A 17,011-nucleotide genomic window follows, 5' to 3' on the forward strand; every position below is an offset into this window, starting at 1 on the left:
CAGGTGGTAAATATAAACATCAAATAAAAAATAAAAAAACAAAAAACACAATTTTCTTTGATGTTTGCTCGGTTTAAAAATCAACTTCCTATTGGAGCTGCTGGGGGCGGAGCTCCGAGGCCTAGTAAACATCTTGTTAGCATCTTTAGAAACACGCAAACGCATATTCATCAGTCCAGCTGTCTGTCAACACACACTCTCAGGATAATTAACAAACACTCGTTAGTGGGTTGATGGTAATTTGGAGGTTTATTTAGTCCAGTTGTCCGTCAAAGCTCTAAACATGTTTCGATCAACAACAACAAACACAGTTTGATCTCTTAACAAGCTGCTGCATCTTAACAAGCTTAATGACTCCTGTAACAAAAGCCGGCACTTAATGAGATCAACAAACACTAATTAGCACAAACACACTGAGAATGAACACAGCAGGTTGACAAACTGATTACCTCCAGTTTCATTAGCGACGACACACCTCATTATTCAGTCTGACCTGAAAACAAACATCACGTCTGAATGCAGAAAGAAAGTCAGACTGAGTTATTTTGTGTAGAACATCAGGAGCTGATTCAGAACTTTGATCCAGTTTATAATATTACTGTAAATATACAAATCTACCTGCTGATTGTTGTGATGGTGTTTCACTGCAGATGGTTAAGAAACATTTAGCAAACTGCTGCAGATGTACACACTCAGACCTAAACCCTGTTAAAATCCTATAAAAGGACATGAATGTCCACAGGTCATCAATACAAAACAAACACCAGAAACACTTTAAAACCCCTCAGACTCCCAGTGACACTTGACGAACAACAGAAATCCAAACAGCAGTGAAACAAACAGAGATGAAAGTGTTTTATTGATACTCTAATGTTTAAGCCATGTCTATATTTTTTCAGAAGAACTAATAACCCTATCAACACCATCACATGTTTGGATACTAACATGTATAAAGTTACTGAGCTTCAAAAAAGTCAAAGTCTAAAGCTGCTCAATCCCCTGTGTGAAGCTCAACCTGTCACTTTAATGTTCAAACTATGGGAAAGTTCACAGACCAACACATGGATATTATGAGCCTAATAAGCGATCAATATTAATCCTATTAGTAGGGAAGTGGGTGAAGACAGAGAGAAGTAACAAATAAAGGAAGGAAGTCCTCAGTATTTAGGCCTCTTCACGTCCACCCTAAAAAATAAAAACACACAATTAACTCACTCAACATTTACTTAAAGACTTGCTGAACATTTGCAGTCTCTGCTGACTGGACAGTGGCCACTTATGATTTTTAGATGTTCACCATGGAATTCGCTGACTCTTATTCAGTGAGACTGGCTGTTCACCATTTGAGTCACACATCAAGAGAACTATTTTTGTCTATTTTGTTAATGTTAAGCAAAAAAGCGATAACTGCCTGTTCTCTTCAGATTGGTGACAGTAAAGACAAGCTACAGACAGGACTCACCCATCTGCCTCCATTTTCTTCCTCTTCTCTATGATCTAAAACACACAGATTATGTTCCTCACATCAGTTCTTATATTTATTCACTTGTTTCAAAACATTACTGCGTTTTGTCATGTTTGAGCGTCTCACCGCGCTGATCTTCTTCCACTGACGGTCCAGTTCTGCCTTCTCATTGGTCTCTTTAAAGCGTCGAGTCTTCCTGCCCTCAGACATCTTGATACCATACTGGAAAGCAGCTCTACAAGGCCAAGCATGAATGTTAACACAAAGAAAGGCTCGCTGTGCTGCCTGTGAGTCACAGCTGAGGGAGAAATGAAGCTACATACTTTGGTAGGGCCTCCTTGTTGTTCATATAGTCTGAATATTCCTCCTGAGTATCAAAGTCCCACCGGCCAAGGGGACCCTTCTTATTACCCTGAAACACAACATCATAAACATCACTGCAGAAGCTCAGTTGTCTTTCATAAAGCAGTGGTGCATGCTGGGAGTTGTAGTTACCTGGTCCATCTTACTGTAGTCGACCTCCTCATCACTGTCCACAGCCAGGTCGTCCATCCTGCACACACACATTTAAAGTACACATACTTTAAATGTGTTTTTTTTTGTTGTGTACCGTATATACAGTTTTAATGTGTCTTATGGTGTGTCATTTTATGTGCATTTTTGTGTTTTCATTTATGCTTTTATAAGTATCTCACATATTTACATATGTGAACTATGATAGGCAATTTTGTGTCATTGGGTATATTTTTCAGTGTTTTTTTTTCTTTGTATGTAGTTTGTGTATGCTTTGTTACTTTTTTGTACATTTTATGTGCACTTGTCTTACTTTATTTTGTATATAGGTTCATGTATTTGTGTATCTTACGTTGCAGGGTAACACTCAGCGTATGAATTGGATCCTCCAAAGAAATCTCCTAGCTGTTCTTTGCCTTCTCTCCTCTGAGAACCAGTACACAAGAGTTAAGGAACAGTACAGAACAGTAAACACAGTTCTACCCCCCTCCCCTCATGACCAATGATGAAGAAGGATATGGTTCCTGGCTCTGCCATTGGCTGCCTGCTGCTCCTGCAAACTTCTCATTGATGATCTTAATCTGGTCTCTGACTGATGCAGGACCTGGAAACACGCAGAGTTATTTATTCATATCTAATGTTTGTTTCATCTTTTCAACTTTGAAATGTAAAGATTTCATACAATATCTTCCTCAACAGTGCGGAAACATTGACATAAACACTGTATAGAAAACTTACCAGCATCCACCTCCAACACCTAAAAAGACAGAGACAGATAAACGGTTAGTTCCAGACCATAAGCAGCAGCAGATGCACACATTTGTCTCCACCCGTCTGACCTGATGTTCATCTACTTGTGGTTTCTCAAAGTAGCTGTGTCTGCGGCTCTTGGTGGTGTCGTCCTCTCTGTCTCTGTCTCTGTCCCTGTCCCTGTCCCTGTGTCTGTCTTTTTCTCTGGGAGGTTTGGAGGTGGAGGATGGGATGTAGTCCCCAATGTCATCAAAGATACTGAAACACAAGACTTTAAGCTTAAAAACACTTTTATGAAGAATCAGAGGTGCGTGTTAAGTTGTTGTGAACTGACCTTAGATCAGCTTCAGGAGCTCTCTTATCGTCCAGTTTACCTAAAAATCACAAACAAGTTCATCAGTCCACTGTATTCATCGGTGATAAACTACTGTACAACTGCTGCATTCTGATCAGAATGTTCACCAACTCATCATGACATTGAACTTTCTAGAAATTGACCATCGGAGTTAGTAAACCCAGTCTCTCTATGAGCTACTTTTAAAACTTACAGCACATATTCTGGACTCATGCAAACACTAGAAATTAACCAACAGTAAGTAACGCTACAGCAGCCACAGATCATCAAACAGCAGTCTGTGGCTGTTACCTTTGTCCTTCTTCTTTATCTTCTTGTGTCGTGTTCCCTGTCTGAGGTAGGACAGGATCTGAGTGAGTTTGGAGATCACGATGTCATTGGTGGTCAGAGTTGTCTGAGCCTGACAGGGAGATAACACAGTATTAATGTGTTGATTGGAAACTGAGGACTGTTAAAATGCAGCAGAAATGTAATTTGAAGAGAAACCAGTGTTTGCTCCAGCATAAAACAAAAATTCTAAGTTCAGCTCAAGTCGAATCACCAAATCCTACAAACTGTTATCAAACAGACTTCTCTAGTCTGTGCATCAGTACCTCCATGCTGGGGCAGTCAGCTTTGCTACGGATCAGAGTTGTCGGTATGTCTGTGTCGATGAACTCGTCGTCCAGGTCGACTACGTATGCCATCCTGCCGGGCAGGAAGAGTTCGTTCCTCTCAGCCTGACCCGACCTGAACACCACACGGTAGATGTTCCTCCCTGAGGAGGGAGGGAGGGAAGTTATTTATGTGGAGTAACTATTTAAAACCCATATCTTGTACTTGGTAAGCTAGTATCTAACCAGGGCAGGAGATACACTAAAACAGCTTTCTCTTTCTCAGCAAATCCAACCATCATGTTCATTCCATCATGTACCTTCGGGAGAACCCTCTCTCCCATGTAATTGTCAGACAGATGGTAAATATGGTAAATAGTCTCTTATATAGCACTTTTATCCAAAGCGCTTTACAATGTTGATTCCCATTCACACACACTCACACACCGGTGGCTGCCATGCAAGGTGCTCACCTGACCCACAGGGAGCAACTTGGGTTTCAGTGTCTTGCCCAAGGACACTTCAATATGAAGCCAGGAGTAGGGATCGAACTACTGACCCTGTGGTCCATGGTCAACTGCCTTGCCTTAAATAACTCCCCTTACCATCTGAGCTGCAGCCGCCCCTAGACAGATCTCTCACTCACAGCCTGATGACACCCAGTTGATCTGAAACTGGTCCCCATTCCCCCAAACCACAAAACTGGCAAACTTAATTTTGCCAGTTTCAACCTCACCTGTAACTCATTCTCACTTGAAGCTGCACCACGTAAAATATCTCAGTCACTCCTCTGCATTTATCAGATCTCTTCTTCATCTCACTGTCTTTCTCTCTAGACCGTCACATACTCCTACCCTACTTGTAAATTTCCACTGCAACCTCAGGTCCTGACCAGTTTTCTTCCCCGGTCTCTATAACACTACCCCACCACAGGTACTCTCCACCACTGACTCAGATACCAACAGCTTCTGCACATCACTCAACCTGTCTGGATAGTCTCTGCCCCATCCTACAGACCTGTCTGTCCCTCAACTCCTAATCCTGGCTCAATGATCTGCATCTCATGTACAGCTCTGGCCTGGCTCAGGTCTTATCTGGAAAACCTTAAATGTATCCTGGCAAGGCTTTACCTATAATTGTTATGCAGATGACACACGGCTCTTTCTGTCCTTTGCACTGGATGTATCCACTGTTTCATGGCACATTTCAACCTGTCTCTCTGACTGGACAAAAGACAAATCTTCAAGTTACCCTCTCTAAAAAAATAAGTTCCAATCTCGCTAGCCAGACTTTCCAAACATAACAAAGCATCAACTTAGGGTCATCAGGGATTGTCCCCATTAAGTCTTACATTTCCCGCAGGATCAATAAAATATCTCTCTCTCTAATATGGGGGTAATCACTGACAAACAACAGAGCTTTACTGACCACATCTCCTTGGTCTCTCTGGCAGCTGATTTTCCTTTTAGAACATCAGAAATATCAGACCCTTCTTTTCTGAATATGCAACCCAACTAATTCTGCAGACACTGGTGATATTTCACCTTGATATTCCAATGCCGTGCTGATGGGGCTTCTAGCATGCAGTCAAATCTATCCAGATGATCCAAAATGCAAGAGTACAGACAGGTCACACCACTGTTTAGATATCTGCTCTGGCTTCATCAGGTTCAAAGCTCTAAATCAGACTTACAGAGTGGTCAATTTAGCCAGGAATGAACAAGACATTGACTCACTGATTCACACCACCAGGTTATACCATAACCAAGTGGCACGTACTGAAAAATGAAGTCCCAAAGTTAAAATGGGGCACGCCTCCAAAGGTGGTTGAAAATGACAGAGCTAAGAGCCTTTGGGACATTCAGATACAGACTAACAAACTGGTAATGTCAAACCAACCCGACATAGTAGTTGTGTACAAACAGAAGAACAAGGCTATAGTGGTAGATGTAGCAATCCCAAGAGCAACAGCAGGAAGAAGGAACACGAGAAGCTTGAGAAATACCAAGAGAGAAGATGTAGAAGGTAAAGGCACAAGGGGTCTCTGTGGTAATAGAAACTCTACCAGGCCTCTGGTAGTGTACCCAAGGAAGGAAGAAATAAGACCGCCCCAAAAGAAGGTGTGAGTGGGAAATTACAAAAAAAATCTATCTAAAAGTCTGTCAGAAATCTCACTATAGTGTTTGACAATTTTGAAATAGTGTCTTAATATTGAGGCTGTAAATATATCCACTATATAGTGAAATATCCCATAACACAACACTAAAAGTAGTGAACATGGCATGTATGCTACTTTCTACTAACAATCCCACAATGCAACGTTCTCTGTTTTATAGATGTGTGGGAAATCTCAACTGACTGCTCACTACTGAAGGAACTACTTAGTGGACATTATATAGGATGTAGTGAAAAAGTAAATCTAGAGGAAGTGGGGAAACAGCCATGATGAGTGAATCTGAAACTAAAGAAACGAAACAGTTTTCAGATGGTCAATCCAAACTAGTATGCCTGGAAACATGTCTGGAGAGACTCACCCAGACGGGTCTTAAACTCAATCTTCTCCTCTGGCTCGACGTCTTTCCTGACAAACACATAGAGGTCAAAAGACAGACAGACCATTTAGTAAATGTCAATAGTGACTCTCAATAAAGAGATTACCTTGCATATTCCTCCATTTATTAAAGGGACCATAACAAATACAGTGTCATTTTCTATATTCTAACTGGACTATTTAAATTCAGAAGTGCAGTGCAAGATGCTGGTTCATACTTGGCCTCTTTCTGGACTTTCTCCATCATGTCTTCTTCCTCTTTCTCCTTACTGGTGATCTCAGCTCTCACCTGTAACAGAAATATAGGCAAACACACTATATTGAAGACTGCAAAAAGAAAAAATAGCTAATGCTAGCTCTTTGTTGGGATGACGTGTAAAATCTCAATAACAGAAGAATGCAATAATTTGCAAATCTCATCAACCCATATTTTATTCACAATGGAACATAAACGCAAAATATCAGATGTTGAAACTTAGAAATTTTAACATTTAATGGAAAACACTAGCTAATTTTGAATTTTATGTCATTAACACATCTCAAAGTTGGAACAGGGTGATGTTAACCATTGTATAGCATCCAGTGATTTCTGGAAGTGTGGGAAGCCCATGCAGTGATGTCCAGTATAGAATTATGCCTGTTTTTAATACAGTGCTGCCCCAAAGATCACATGCATCCAGTTTTGACCTTTGTCTCTTATGCACAGATTTCTCCTAATTTTCTAAATCTTTTGATATTATATTTTGTAGATGGTGTGTTCTTCACAATTTTACACCGAGGAACATCTTTGTTAAATTTGTTCCACAATTTTTAAATGCAGTTTGTGGAACCGTCTTTACAATAATAATAATAATAATAATAATAATAATAATAATAATAATGATATTATGATGACTGGTAAAATTTGGATATGATTTTTTTATGATAAGAAATTGATGAGATTCTCACAGTTTAAAGGAAAAACTCATGCTGCTACCTTAGCATAAGACTGAAAAACATGTTTTGAATGGTAAATTAAACTAATCCTCCAATATGATGAATGTTTGTGTCTAACCTTCTGAAGCAGAGCGAAGTCCAGACCTTTCACCAAGTGAGTGTGCTCCATGTCACCTCCCAAGAACTTGGACTCCTGGATCAACTGACGACGTTTCTCTGCAGCAGATTTATCTCTAAAATATACACAGTAAATATACAGGATGTCAGGAGTCAAACCAGTGCTGGGTCTCACAGCTCTGTAGTTAGCTCTACTGCTACCAGTGTTAGCATTAGCAGAACTCACGCCTCAGCTGTGGGTCCCACAGCTCTGTAGTTAGCTGTGGTGCTGATTAGCTCCGTCTCTTCATAATCCTTGTTGACTCCATCTCGTCTCTCTCTCGCTCTGTCCCTGTACTTCTCAGCCAGCTCTCTCTCTCGCTCCATTTCCTGTTGACGTAGCTTAGCATAGTAGCTGCAACAAAACAATCAATCGTAAACAGGGAATTCAGGTTGATCCCACTCTAAGGTGTAATCTGGTTAATTTAGCTTAGCATAAAGACTGGAAACAGCTATCCTGGCTGAAGATCATTAGAGAACATGTTTAATCTATACAAAAGTCTCACCTTTTCTTTTTCCTTCTCCTTGCTGCTGGATCCTCATCCTCATTGTAGTCCCTTGGCATTCTAAAATAAAAATAAAGTGACTAATGTCAGCAGCAGCAATGATGATTAGTTTAATCTTGACAACAAATATTAAGTAAATAGTGATTTCCCACTTCCTTCACTCACTCATGGTGTCTGGATTTGGAAGGTGGGGCTGAGGATGGTGTTGCCCTGGGGGTCATCAGCAGCTTCCTGAAGTCATCGTTGGTCAGTTTAGACCTGAGGATGTAATTTATTAATTACTTCAGTTACTTTTTAAAAAAGGTAAAAAGTTAAATATATACTGGTTTCAGCTAAAATGTGTTAACATGTTTGGTCATAAATGAAATAAATGATGAGTGGACAGGACAAGAAAAACAGCAGGTGACAAAACATTTAGGGTTTTGGAAATATAGAAGTTTATAAGAGAATAAAAGAGTTTTTATTGTCTTCTAATGCATTTGGAAAAAACTTAATGCACTGTTTTCAAGAACTGCAGAAACCATGATACAAAACCCTAAATTGCTTTACTATATTAAACTGATCATTGTGGTCACTACTTACTGAGCTGCAGTTCGGTGGTCATCCACCTCATGACCCTCAGGAGCCAAAGGGTTGGAATAACTCTCAGCTGCAGAGAGAGTAAAACACAAAATATTAGTGAACACACTTCGTGTTAATCAACACTTGAGTCAGCTAGAACTTCTGTTACAACTATTCATCTACTTCCATCTTCCGTACATTTTTTGGAGCAAAACTACTTCGGCATACTTTCAACTAGACAACATCAAAGCGTTCAGCTTATAAATGACATTATGGCTTGTATACAGCTTTTTATTCTTTTAAATTTCTTAAGATTTTAATATACATTAATATACGTTCAAAAAATAGATGGTGCAATCAATGACCTCACATAATTACCTTTGAAGTTTTTGGGACTAACTGGTTTTGAAGTTTGACTAACCAGTATATATAAAGAAGTGACATTTTATTTCAGCAATTTAAGCAAAAATGGTTAAGCTTTTTTCAGCTTTGCTTGAAAATTCTCTTTTTGAAAATGCTTTTACTAAGCTACAGATTATACTTTCTATAGGACTTTAAATACTCTTGATCTGAAAATGTTAATGCTCAAGTTGACATATTCAACACATTTGTTGGAGCTGAAAAACAAGGAGTTTTTGTGTGAAACTGAAACTCATTTTTAGTTTTAACACATTAAACACACAACAGTCTGTTTCGACTGCAAACTAACAGACTAATTATCATTATCGATAAGAAATGTCTGTGTTACACCAGCAGAAGAAAATGCGCAAATGTACAGCAAGAATTTCTGTACAAGGTAAAAACACTAAAAGTCAGTATACAGTATAACTAAATATACAATCAACAAACAAACAATTGCACCAAGGTTGGTGTTGTTGCTCAGTGTTACAATCAGTCGTAGGGTTGTATATTAGAGTGAGTTTTGGTTCACTGGCAGCAGCTCTGGCTGTAAAGTCTGACAGCAGCAGGGAGAAAAGACCTAAAATATTGTTCCCCTCAGACACTTAGGATGGCAACTGTCTGCTCAGAGATGTCACTGTGTCGTTCAGTGGCGGGGACTGATTTTCCAGCAAGGATGAAAGCTTGCCTACTATTCTCCTTTCTCCAACGTCCTTTACTGTGTCCAGGGGCATACCCAGGACTTCAGTAGTCCTCCTTGCACTCCAAAAGAGCTTAGTGGCCTTAACAGACTCCCTTTATAGGAAAGGAAAGAACAGACTCTTTCTGCTATCTGTCCAGTCCAGTTTGTTGTTTAGGTGAACACTGTAGTTCCAATAGCTGTAGACAAAACAATATTTCCCTGACACCGAACTAGGTAAACAAGTCAATACTTTGTAGAACCACCTTAGGCTGCAATTACAGCTAGAATTCTTTTTAGAGTCTACCAGCTTTGGCCATCTAAAGAGTGAAATGTTTGTCCATTCTTTTTTGCAAAATAGCTCAAGCTCTGTCAGATTGCATGGAGAGCGTTTGTGAACAGTAATTTTTAAGTCTTGTTACAGATTCTCATTTAGATTTAGGTCTGGACTTTGACTGGGCTACTCGACTAATAGTTGTCCTGTGGACCAATTCTCCCACCTGAGCTGTGGATCTCTGCAGCTCCTCCAAACCATGTGCCTCTTGGCTGCTTCTCCGATTACTTATCCAGCTTGTTAGTTTAGGTGGACGGCCAAGTCTTGGTAGGTTTGCAGTTGTGCCTAACTTTTTCTATTTTCAGAAGATAGATTGTACAGTGCTCCATTTTTTATAGCCTAACTACCACACACCTTTATCCCTGACCAGTTTGGTGTGTTCCTTGGACTTCATGATGCTGTTTTTTCATTAATGTTCTCTAACAAACCTCAGAGAGCTTCACAGAACAACTGTATTGAGATTAAATTACACAGAGGTGGACTATTTATAATTTACTAATTAGGTGACTTCTGAAGACAATTGGTTCCACTGGATTTTAGTTAAAAAGGGCATCCAGTCCACTCCTGGATGTTCACCGCTGATGGTGTAGAGATTGTGTGTGTCTGCAAAAGTCCAATCCAACAATAATACGTTCTTAACCTGTATTGTCTTGAATAGATTTACTCCATAAAACAGAATATTTGAAAATAACAATTAGTCAGAGATCAAAATATCTGCCAATTAAGTTTTAATGATTAAATGACTGATTGACTCCTTGCAGTTCTGATGTGTTTTATTACTGACGTATACAACTCTACGTATGTTTTATAGACAGAGTTCAACACAAACTCAGTCATTTCATTTTTATCCGGTTTTTGCTTAAATACAGTTGGGCTGATTTAAAAAAAGGGTTCCTCTCTTGTATTACGAGTTCGGTAACAGATACATTTAAATCCGTAGAATAATGAACAGAACGAGTCTATGTTAATGATTCATCGTGTGTATTATTAAACTAAAACATCACTGCGATTGTTTTTAAATTAATAAACGTGTTTAGTTATATTTAGTTATGTCAGAATTAAGTAGCTATAGGTATAGCTAACAACTACGCTAACGAAGCTACCTGGTTGTTATCGTTCTAACAATTCTTCAACTAACAGACTTTAGAGGCTCGGACTTACTTTCAGGCATTTCCTTAGAGTGTTGGCTCTCTGCTGTACAAAACAAAGGACTCTGTACCCGCCAACAAGACAGAAACCTATGATCGCAGTGTTTGTTTTCAGTCTTTGTGGTTCGTCAGTTAGATTAGCTTCATAGATGTGTTAGCTTCCGTAGCAGATGTTGCGATTTTACATCATTTCCTCTGTAACTAAAACCAACAGCGCGTCCTGCAGGACAAATGTCTGCATGTTCATCAATAATTTACTAAAACCTCACATTATCAGATGGAACCGCAAGTTTTTAGGTCTCACCGAATAACTTTAACTTTCTTCTACTAATGGCATATCATAAACACCCAGTAAATAAAACAAAAGGCAAATGCTGTGTATTTCAGTGTAACTGTAAAGCGCAGCAGCGCCCCCTGCAGCTTAGCCACAGTTACTGATGGAGGACCTCCAGGAACAGCTGGTGTTTCTGGTCCTTTATCAACCCTCAAAAAACTTTTGATGTAAACTAAATAAGTTATAAAAAATGACAATTTATGAAAAAAAATAACATAAATTCAGTGTGAACATAATCTGAGTGACACAAAAATCTTTTAATAATCCAATTGAATAAATAAAAAATACCTTTACAAAGCTTTTAAATGTCAGTTAATCGACTTCTTTCCTTAAAAACACTACCACACGAAACTGTGTAAAATGTGTTTATAGTTAAGCCGTTTAGTAAATTCCTTCTAAAATGCAGTGAAAACGACCCAAATTCTAGAAAAAAACTTTAACCCCCATGAAACCCCCTAAACTAGCAGAATAAAGGACAAGGAAACACAATAATATCAGAGACAATACTTTTATTCACATCAACATTTACAGGTAAACTGGAAGCAGGTGAGACCAACTGAACAAATTCCAGCAGGAGGGTTAAGGTTTGGGCTGAACCAGAGTCTGCAGAGCTATGGCCACCTGATCAGCAGACATGTTTTCCACTGAGACACTGCACTCCTTCCCAAAATCTGTAAACAAAAAAGATAAACATGACTGCAATGTCTGAGACTTTGCAAAATAATCAATCAGCTGGGAAAATTCTTTTGTTTTTTTTGTATATGCAGACCGAGCACTCCAAAGATGGCTCAAATCTAATGTACATGTTATACCAAGCTGTCAGTCTGCTGTCAGTTGGCCTAGATTTTGCGGTATGTCCTGCACTGTCAGTAGTTAGGTGGTTGGTTTAGCATCGGTCAGCACTGGCATCACATAAACACTTACGGGCCGTTTATAGTCTTTGGATGGGAGCTGTCAGATAGGATGGACCGTACTTTGTTTTTTAGCTGCTTTTCTGGAGCTTAGACATACTACGTAACTGAGAATTTAGTACTCACTTTGACCACCCTATTTAGGTAAGGTGTGAAAATGTTATGCTAACGCTGCTTTATTTTCATTTTGTATATGTGCAGGACTAGATCTTCCTCCTTTTCTTAATCTCACGCAAGTGTAAAACATATACGCTACATGTTTTTCGAGTCTCTTCTCAGTGGTGTGTTGAGGTGCAACTTGTTGTCCCAAACAAAAGGCAACCTGAGCTAACAGTAGCTGTTGTTAATCGCTGTTGGTTGGTTAACGGTTGCTTGGCATGTCATTGACCTTAAATAGGGGATCATCTCCTGCAGGAGGTGGAAGAAATCCCAGTGAGACCAGTCAAGGTCCGACTCACCATATCTGGCCCAGAGTCGGGCCTGGACTCCAGAACATTCTCTGACAAGGATGGGAAAATCAGGGTTGGACTTCTTCAGGGTCACATAGTGCTGCTCCACAAACTCTCTGCAAATACACAGAAACACAGTCAGACTGAGACCTCTGATCCCTGAACATCAGGTGTGACAGCGGAACAAAGGTCGGTTCAAAGTTTAATACGCGAGGCTTAAATCCATAAATAAGCTGATATTTTTGAGAGAAAGTTTGCAATTGCATTTTAGTTAATAACTTTTTAGAGACAATGATGGTTTGGTTTTCAGAGACAGGTCTTTTCTGTGCCGAATTAAGCCTATCAACTGTAGTTTTAACAGATGAAGAGGTAAATGATTCAGACATGATTCATAATTCAATAGATATGAGTTGTTTAGTACAACTCTATTCAATGTCAAATAGTTATTTTTATCACCCTATTTTTTCTCTTCAAATCTATGTCCTTACTTTATCATCATATGTTGAAATGTTTTCATGATATGTGTAACAAAACCTGACAAATGTAGGTTTAACAATGTTATCAGAAAACTATTGGCATTAAAGTTTTAGAGAAATTAAGGAAAATAAAAACAAGTTAACACTACTCTCTTAAACCTCATAAAATGTAAACAACACTCAGGCCAGTCTGTTGCTAAACTAACTGCTAACTAGCCGCTAAGACTCGGGTCATTCAGACATTAGCAGTTAGCTGTGTTGATGCTCGAATCTTTTTAACGATCATGCATTTCTCTGTAAATCAAGTACCGGCCATTTTAGCCTCCTGGGCCCGGCTCGGACCTCACCTGGCCCCTTTACTGGCCCCAGAAGTCTGGCAGAGGTGGACGCGGATCTCTCGGAGGTTTTTACCCAAACAGGAGCCGAGACTTCTCACAACGGCCGACGCCATCTTTGCTTCCTTGCTGCCCGTGAAGGACGAGTTGAGAGTAAAGGTAACCCTGAGTTTATACTGACAGGCACTGGCAGAGTGTGTTGAAAGCCTGAATCTGTCCTTACAGGCATCGTCTCGTACGCAGAAACTGAGTCGAACTTTAAAATAAATATTTTTTCACACAATATAGCTTTGTGGAAGAATACAAATTATATGTATTTATACCTAAAAATCTAGCTTTAAATATATTGTTAATTAACATTAGTCTCATTAACATTTTACGTTTTAAGTACTTTGTACTACTGAATTCATGTTTATGTTTCTATAATGCATTTGTTCAACAAAGATTTTTTTGTTCCACAGTTGCTGAAATTTGATTGTGTAACATATTATATATATATAAAAAAATAATAATAATAATATGATGATGCAGCCTGACAGCTGCTCTTAATTCGGAGATCAAGGTTAAAAAATTAAAAAGCAAACCTAAACAAGTATTGTGTAAATACAACAAACAGACAGAAAAAAACTATGGCATCACAGACCTCTGGTTATAAATCTTTGACTCTTTCTGGTTTAAATATTTATGTTAGTCTGTTCTTGGTCATTCAGCTGAAATGTTTGTGCCTTTTGTTCTTTTGAGCTTTATTTCGGTGACTAACAGAGCAAATCGGAACACATTTGTCCTGCAGCTGCAGACTGACTCTTTGTCTTCTCTGGAGGGAAATGTGCAGCTGTAGACAAACAGTTTTTAATGCAATCAGCTGTCTTCCCTGATCCGACACAACATTCAAACATGACTCATCCGATCTGAATTCAGTTTCATGTAGAACAGATGAGCAGCTGCTCTCCATCACACTGACAGAAACAGGATCCACAAATATGACTGACTCACTGTCTGCTGTAGAATAACAAAGGTCAGAATTATACAGAATAAAGTCCCAATATTCCCATTTAATTTTCAGAACGTTCTCAATTTAATCTCAGATTTTCACACCATTTAATCTGTCACTACAGTGGCTCCTAGGGACAAAAACATACAAAAGAAAAGCACGTTATGCTTTTCAAACGTTATGAAAACACACAACATAGATATGCAGCGAATGAAGAGCACCTGCAAAATAAAAAGATGCTAGAAATATAATTTCCCAAACCTGAAGTGTTCAATGTAACAAACAGCAGTAATAAGTGTGTGCCAACCAGTTATGGAGGCAGAGAGTTGAGCCAGGCTCAAAGCTGCTATAAATGTTATCCTAGAACTGCTATTAAGTAACTATATATACACTGACAAAAACTTGTTTAAAAACCTTCAACACTTCTGTATTTTGTTTTGTTTTTCTGGTTTTATTCAATCAAATGGTTGTAAAAACACACACACACAAAACAAATTTAATCAAAAACGGCCTGTCGAATGTGTGGGGTTCTACTGATAGTTTTTTCCAGAAATTCATGTTTGGATGCTTATAAATTCACCATGCATGTCCTACTAGGTGTTCCAACATCTTATGTCTCATGTCCAGTAAATTAGTCATTATGAATTTTTATTTTTATTTCCTCTTTAGTAAGAGTGACCTGTCATTTCCAGTGTCAATTAGAAATAAAATGGCCAAACAAAAACAGCTTTACTTTAGAAATCAGTTTATACTTGTCTAGAGAGAGGAAGGTTATTCTATCTGAGAAAGCCAAGGAATTAAAGGGGTTCTTCAAAGTTGTGCACTATAGTCTCCAGAGTTCTGCTGCAACTGGCCCAACTGCACATCTGTCTAGAAAGACAAGTCTTTAGAAGTGTCCTCCTTAAGAAACATACACGTCACTGCCACTGAATTGGCTGGATCATAAGAGAGAAATCATTATGCACAGACATTATGAGAAGGAGATTCAGGCCAGCTGGAATTTCCAAACTACTAAGGCTGGTAAATCAGAAGAAATGTTTGAACTTCAGATGACTTTAGGTGACTGGAAAAAATTCTTGCGGAGTGATGAGTCAAAGTTTGAGGTGTTTGGATCCAAGCAAAGAATGTGTCAGATGCAGAGCTCATGAAAAGATGATAAATGCCCGCCTAGCACCATCAGTGAAGCATGGAGATGGAAACATGATGATCTAGGGATGTTTTGGCAATGAGAGAGTGGATGATCTCCATCATGAGAAAGGCTTCCTCAATCAGCATGGATAAAAACTCACTGGGGATGATTTCATTTTTCAGCAAGATAATGACCCCTAGCATTCTCCTTGGTTGTGTAAGCCTAGCTGCTGGAAAACTCTCAGTGATGGCTTGGTCAGCTCAATCACCAGATCTGAATCCCATTGTGCAGGGAGGTGAATTGATGAGTTCTGGAACACTGCCCAAGCAGCAAAGAACACCTGAATATTTGCAAAAACTGATCAGTAGAATGTCATGGACTTGTTATGCAGTGTCATCAAAAACGTGCAGCAAATCTGATTTAATTATTATTATGTTCTCAAATATGCTTAAAAGTAATTGTTCATTTTTCGTGTGTTTTTTAATCCATTTACAAGCATTTGAATAAAACCAACAAAAGTTAATAAAAATGCAAAAGTGTGAAGGTGTTTCCAAAATTTTGGGGGGGAAACAGTGTAGTTTTGATAAATGAGAAAATGACCAGAATTTGATTTAGAAAATGTGAGAAGTTTATGTAAATATTTTTCAATATTTTTGGTGACGTGGGAACCACTTGTCATCTCAGCAGCTTGCAGCGTGAGACCTGAGGTGACACTGACCTGAGACAGTCAGTGTCCTGTCCTCTCTGAGTCATGTGGGAATTTCATGCTGGATTTAATGTAGGATACATTTTGATACATGTTATAACTCAATTTGTGAGATTAAATCTAGCATAATCAAACACAACAATTCCTAAGAGGTCCCCTGTTCTCGCTTCTGGATGTTTTTTAAGACGTCTTTTGTATCACAGTAGTTTAGTGTCAGTTTTCAATACTTCTGATACTCTAAAGTAAAACAAAATTGTGATGAGTAGCCAATGTGTAGCCTACAACTTGTTGTTGCCTACAACACACATACAGTGTTACATTTTTGCTGACATTATGGACAACTTAGTCCACTGTTGTTATCAATTCTGTTTTGAGTACCTGTTCTGAGTATCTGAAGTATTGAAAACTGTTGTGATACTCCTGATTATTCTAAGCCAGGTCATAGTTCATAACTATGAAACAAAGCTCTCTTATTTATGTTCAGCAGCTCAAAAAATGCTGTGATGTATTTACATGTTAAGTAGGTGGACAGCTGACCATATGCAGCATAGGTATATGTAGTTAATGATGTTTACATGTGCAAAGCAAACCTGAGGCTAGTTTAAGAACTAGAGAATATTCCCAAACTATACACAAAAACAAGAGAGCAGAACATCGTTTTAAGAACACAAAGGACTTTAGGGTTCAATGTAATAAATCGAAGGAGTTAAATGAGACGCAATACATTCTCGGGA

General features: G+C 38.8%; 2 protein-coding genes across 2 annotated transcripts; both read right to left on the reverse strand.

The window, feature by feature from the left end:
* Positions 1-230: 230 nt before the first annotated feature.
* On the reverse strand, positions 231-11,127 carry ik (IK cytokine). The gene is made up of 20 exons (XM_067491965.1): positions 10,960-11,127; positions 8,408-8,474; positions 7,991-8,083; positions 7,826-7,885; positions 7,507-7,674; positions 7,282-7,396; positions 6,446-6,516; positions 6,211-6,257; positions 3,677-3,840; positions 3,375-3,483; positions 3,063-3,102; positions 2,818-2,986; positions 2,717-2,735; positions 2,498-2,582; positions 2,331-2,414; positions 1,961-2,018; positions 1,789-1,877; positions 1,592-1,700; positions 1,463-1,497; positions 231-1,185 (listed from the first exon to the last, which is right to left on the reverse strand). The coding sequence occupies exons 1-20, from the start codon at positions 10,967-10,969 to the stop codon at positions 1,158-1,160; spliced, it is 1,620 nt and encodes a 539-aa protein (XP_067348066.1). The 5' UTR covers positions 10,970-11,127; the 3' UTR covers positions 231-1,157.
* A 647-nt stretch (positions 11,128-11,774) lies between these two features.
* ndufa2 (NADH:ubiquinone oxidoreductase subunit A2) lies at positions 11,775-13,622 on the reverse strand. Its single transcript, XM_067492529.1, has 3 exons — positions 13,464-13,622; positions 12,650-12,756; positions 11,775-11,951 (listed from the first exon to the last, which is right to left on the reverse strand). Exons 1-3 carry the CDS (start codon positions 13,565-13,567, stop codon positions 11,860-11,862), a joined length of 303 nt encoding a protein of 100 aa, XP_067348630.1. The 5' UTR covers positions 13,568-13,622; the 3' UTR covers positions 11,775-11,859.
* Between the last annotated feature and the right edge of the window lie 3,389 nt (positions 13,623-17,011).

The sequence above is a fragment of the Channa argus genome, chromosome 22 (genome assembly GCF_033026475.1).
Source record: "Channa argus isolate prfri chromosome 22, Channa argus male v1.0, whole genome shotgun sequence".
Classification (NCBI taxonomy): Eukaryota; Metazoa; Chordata; class Actinopteri; order Anabantiformes; family Channidae; genus Channa; species Channa argus.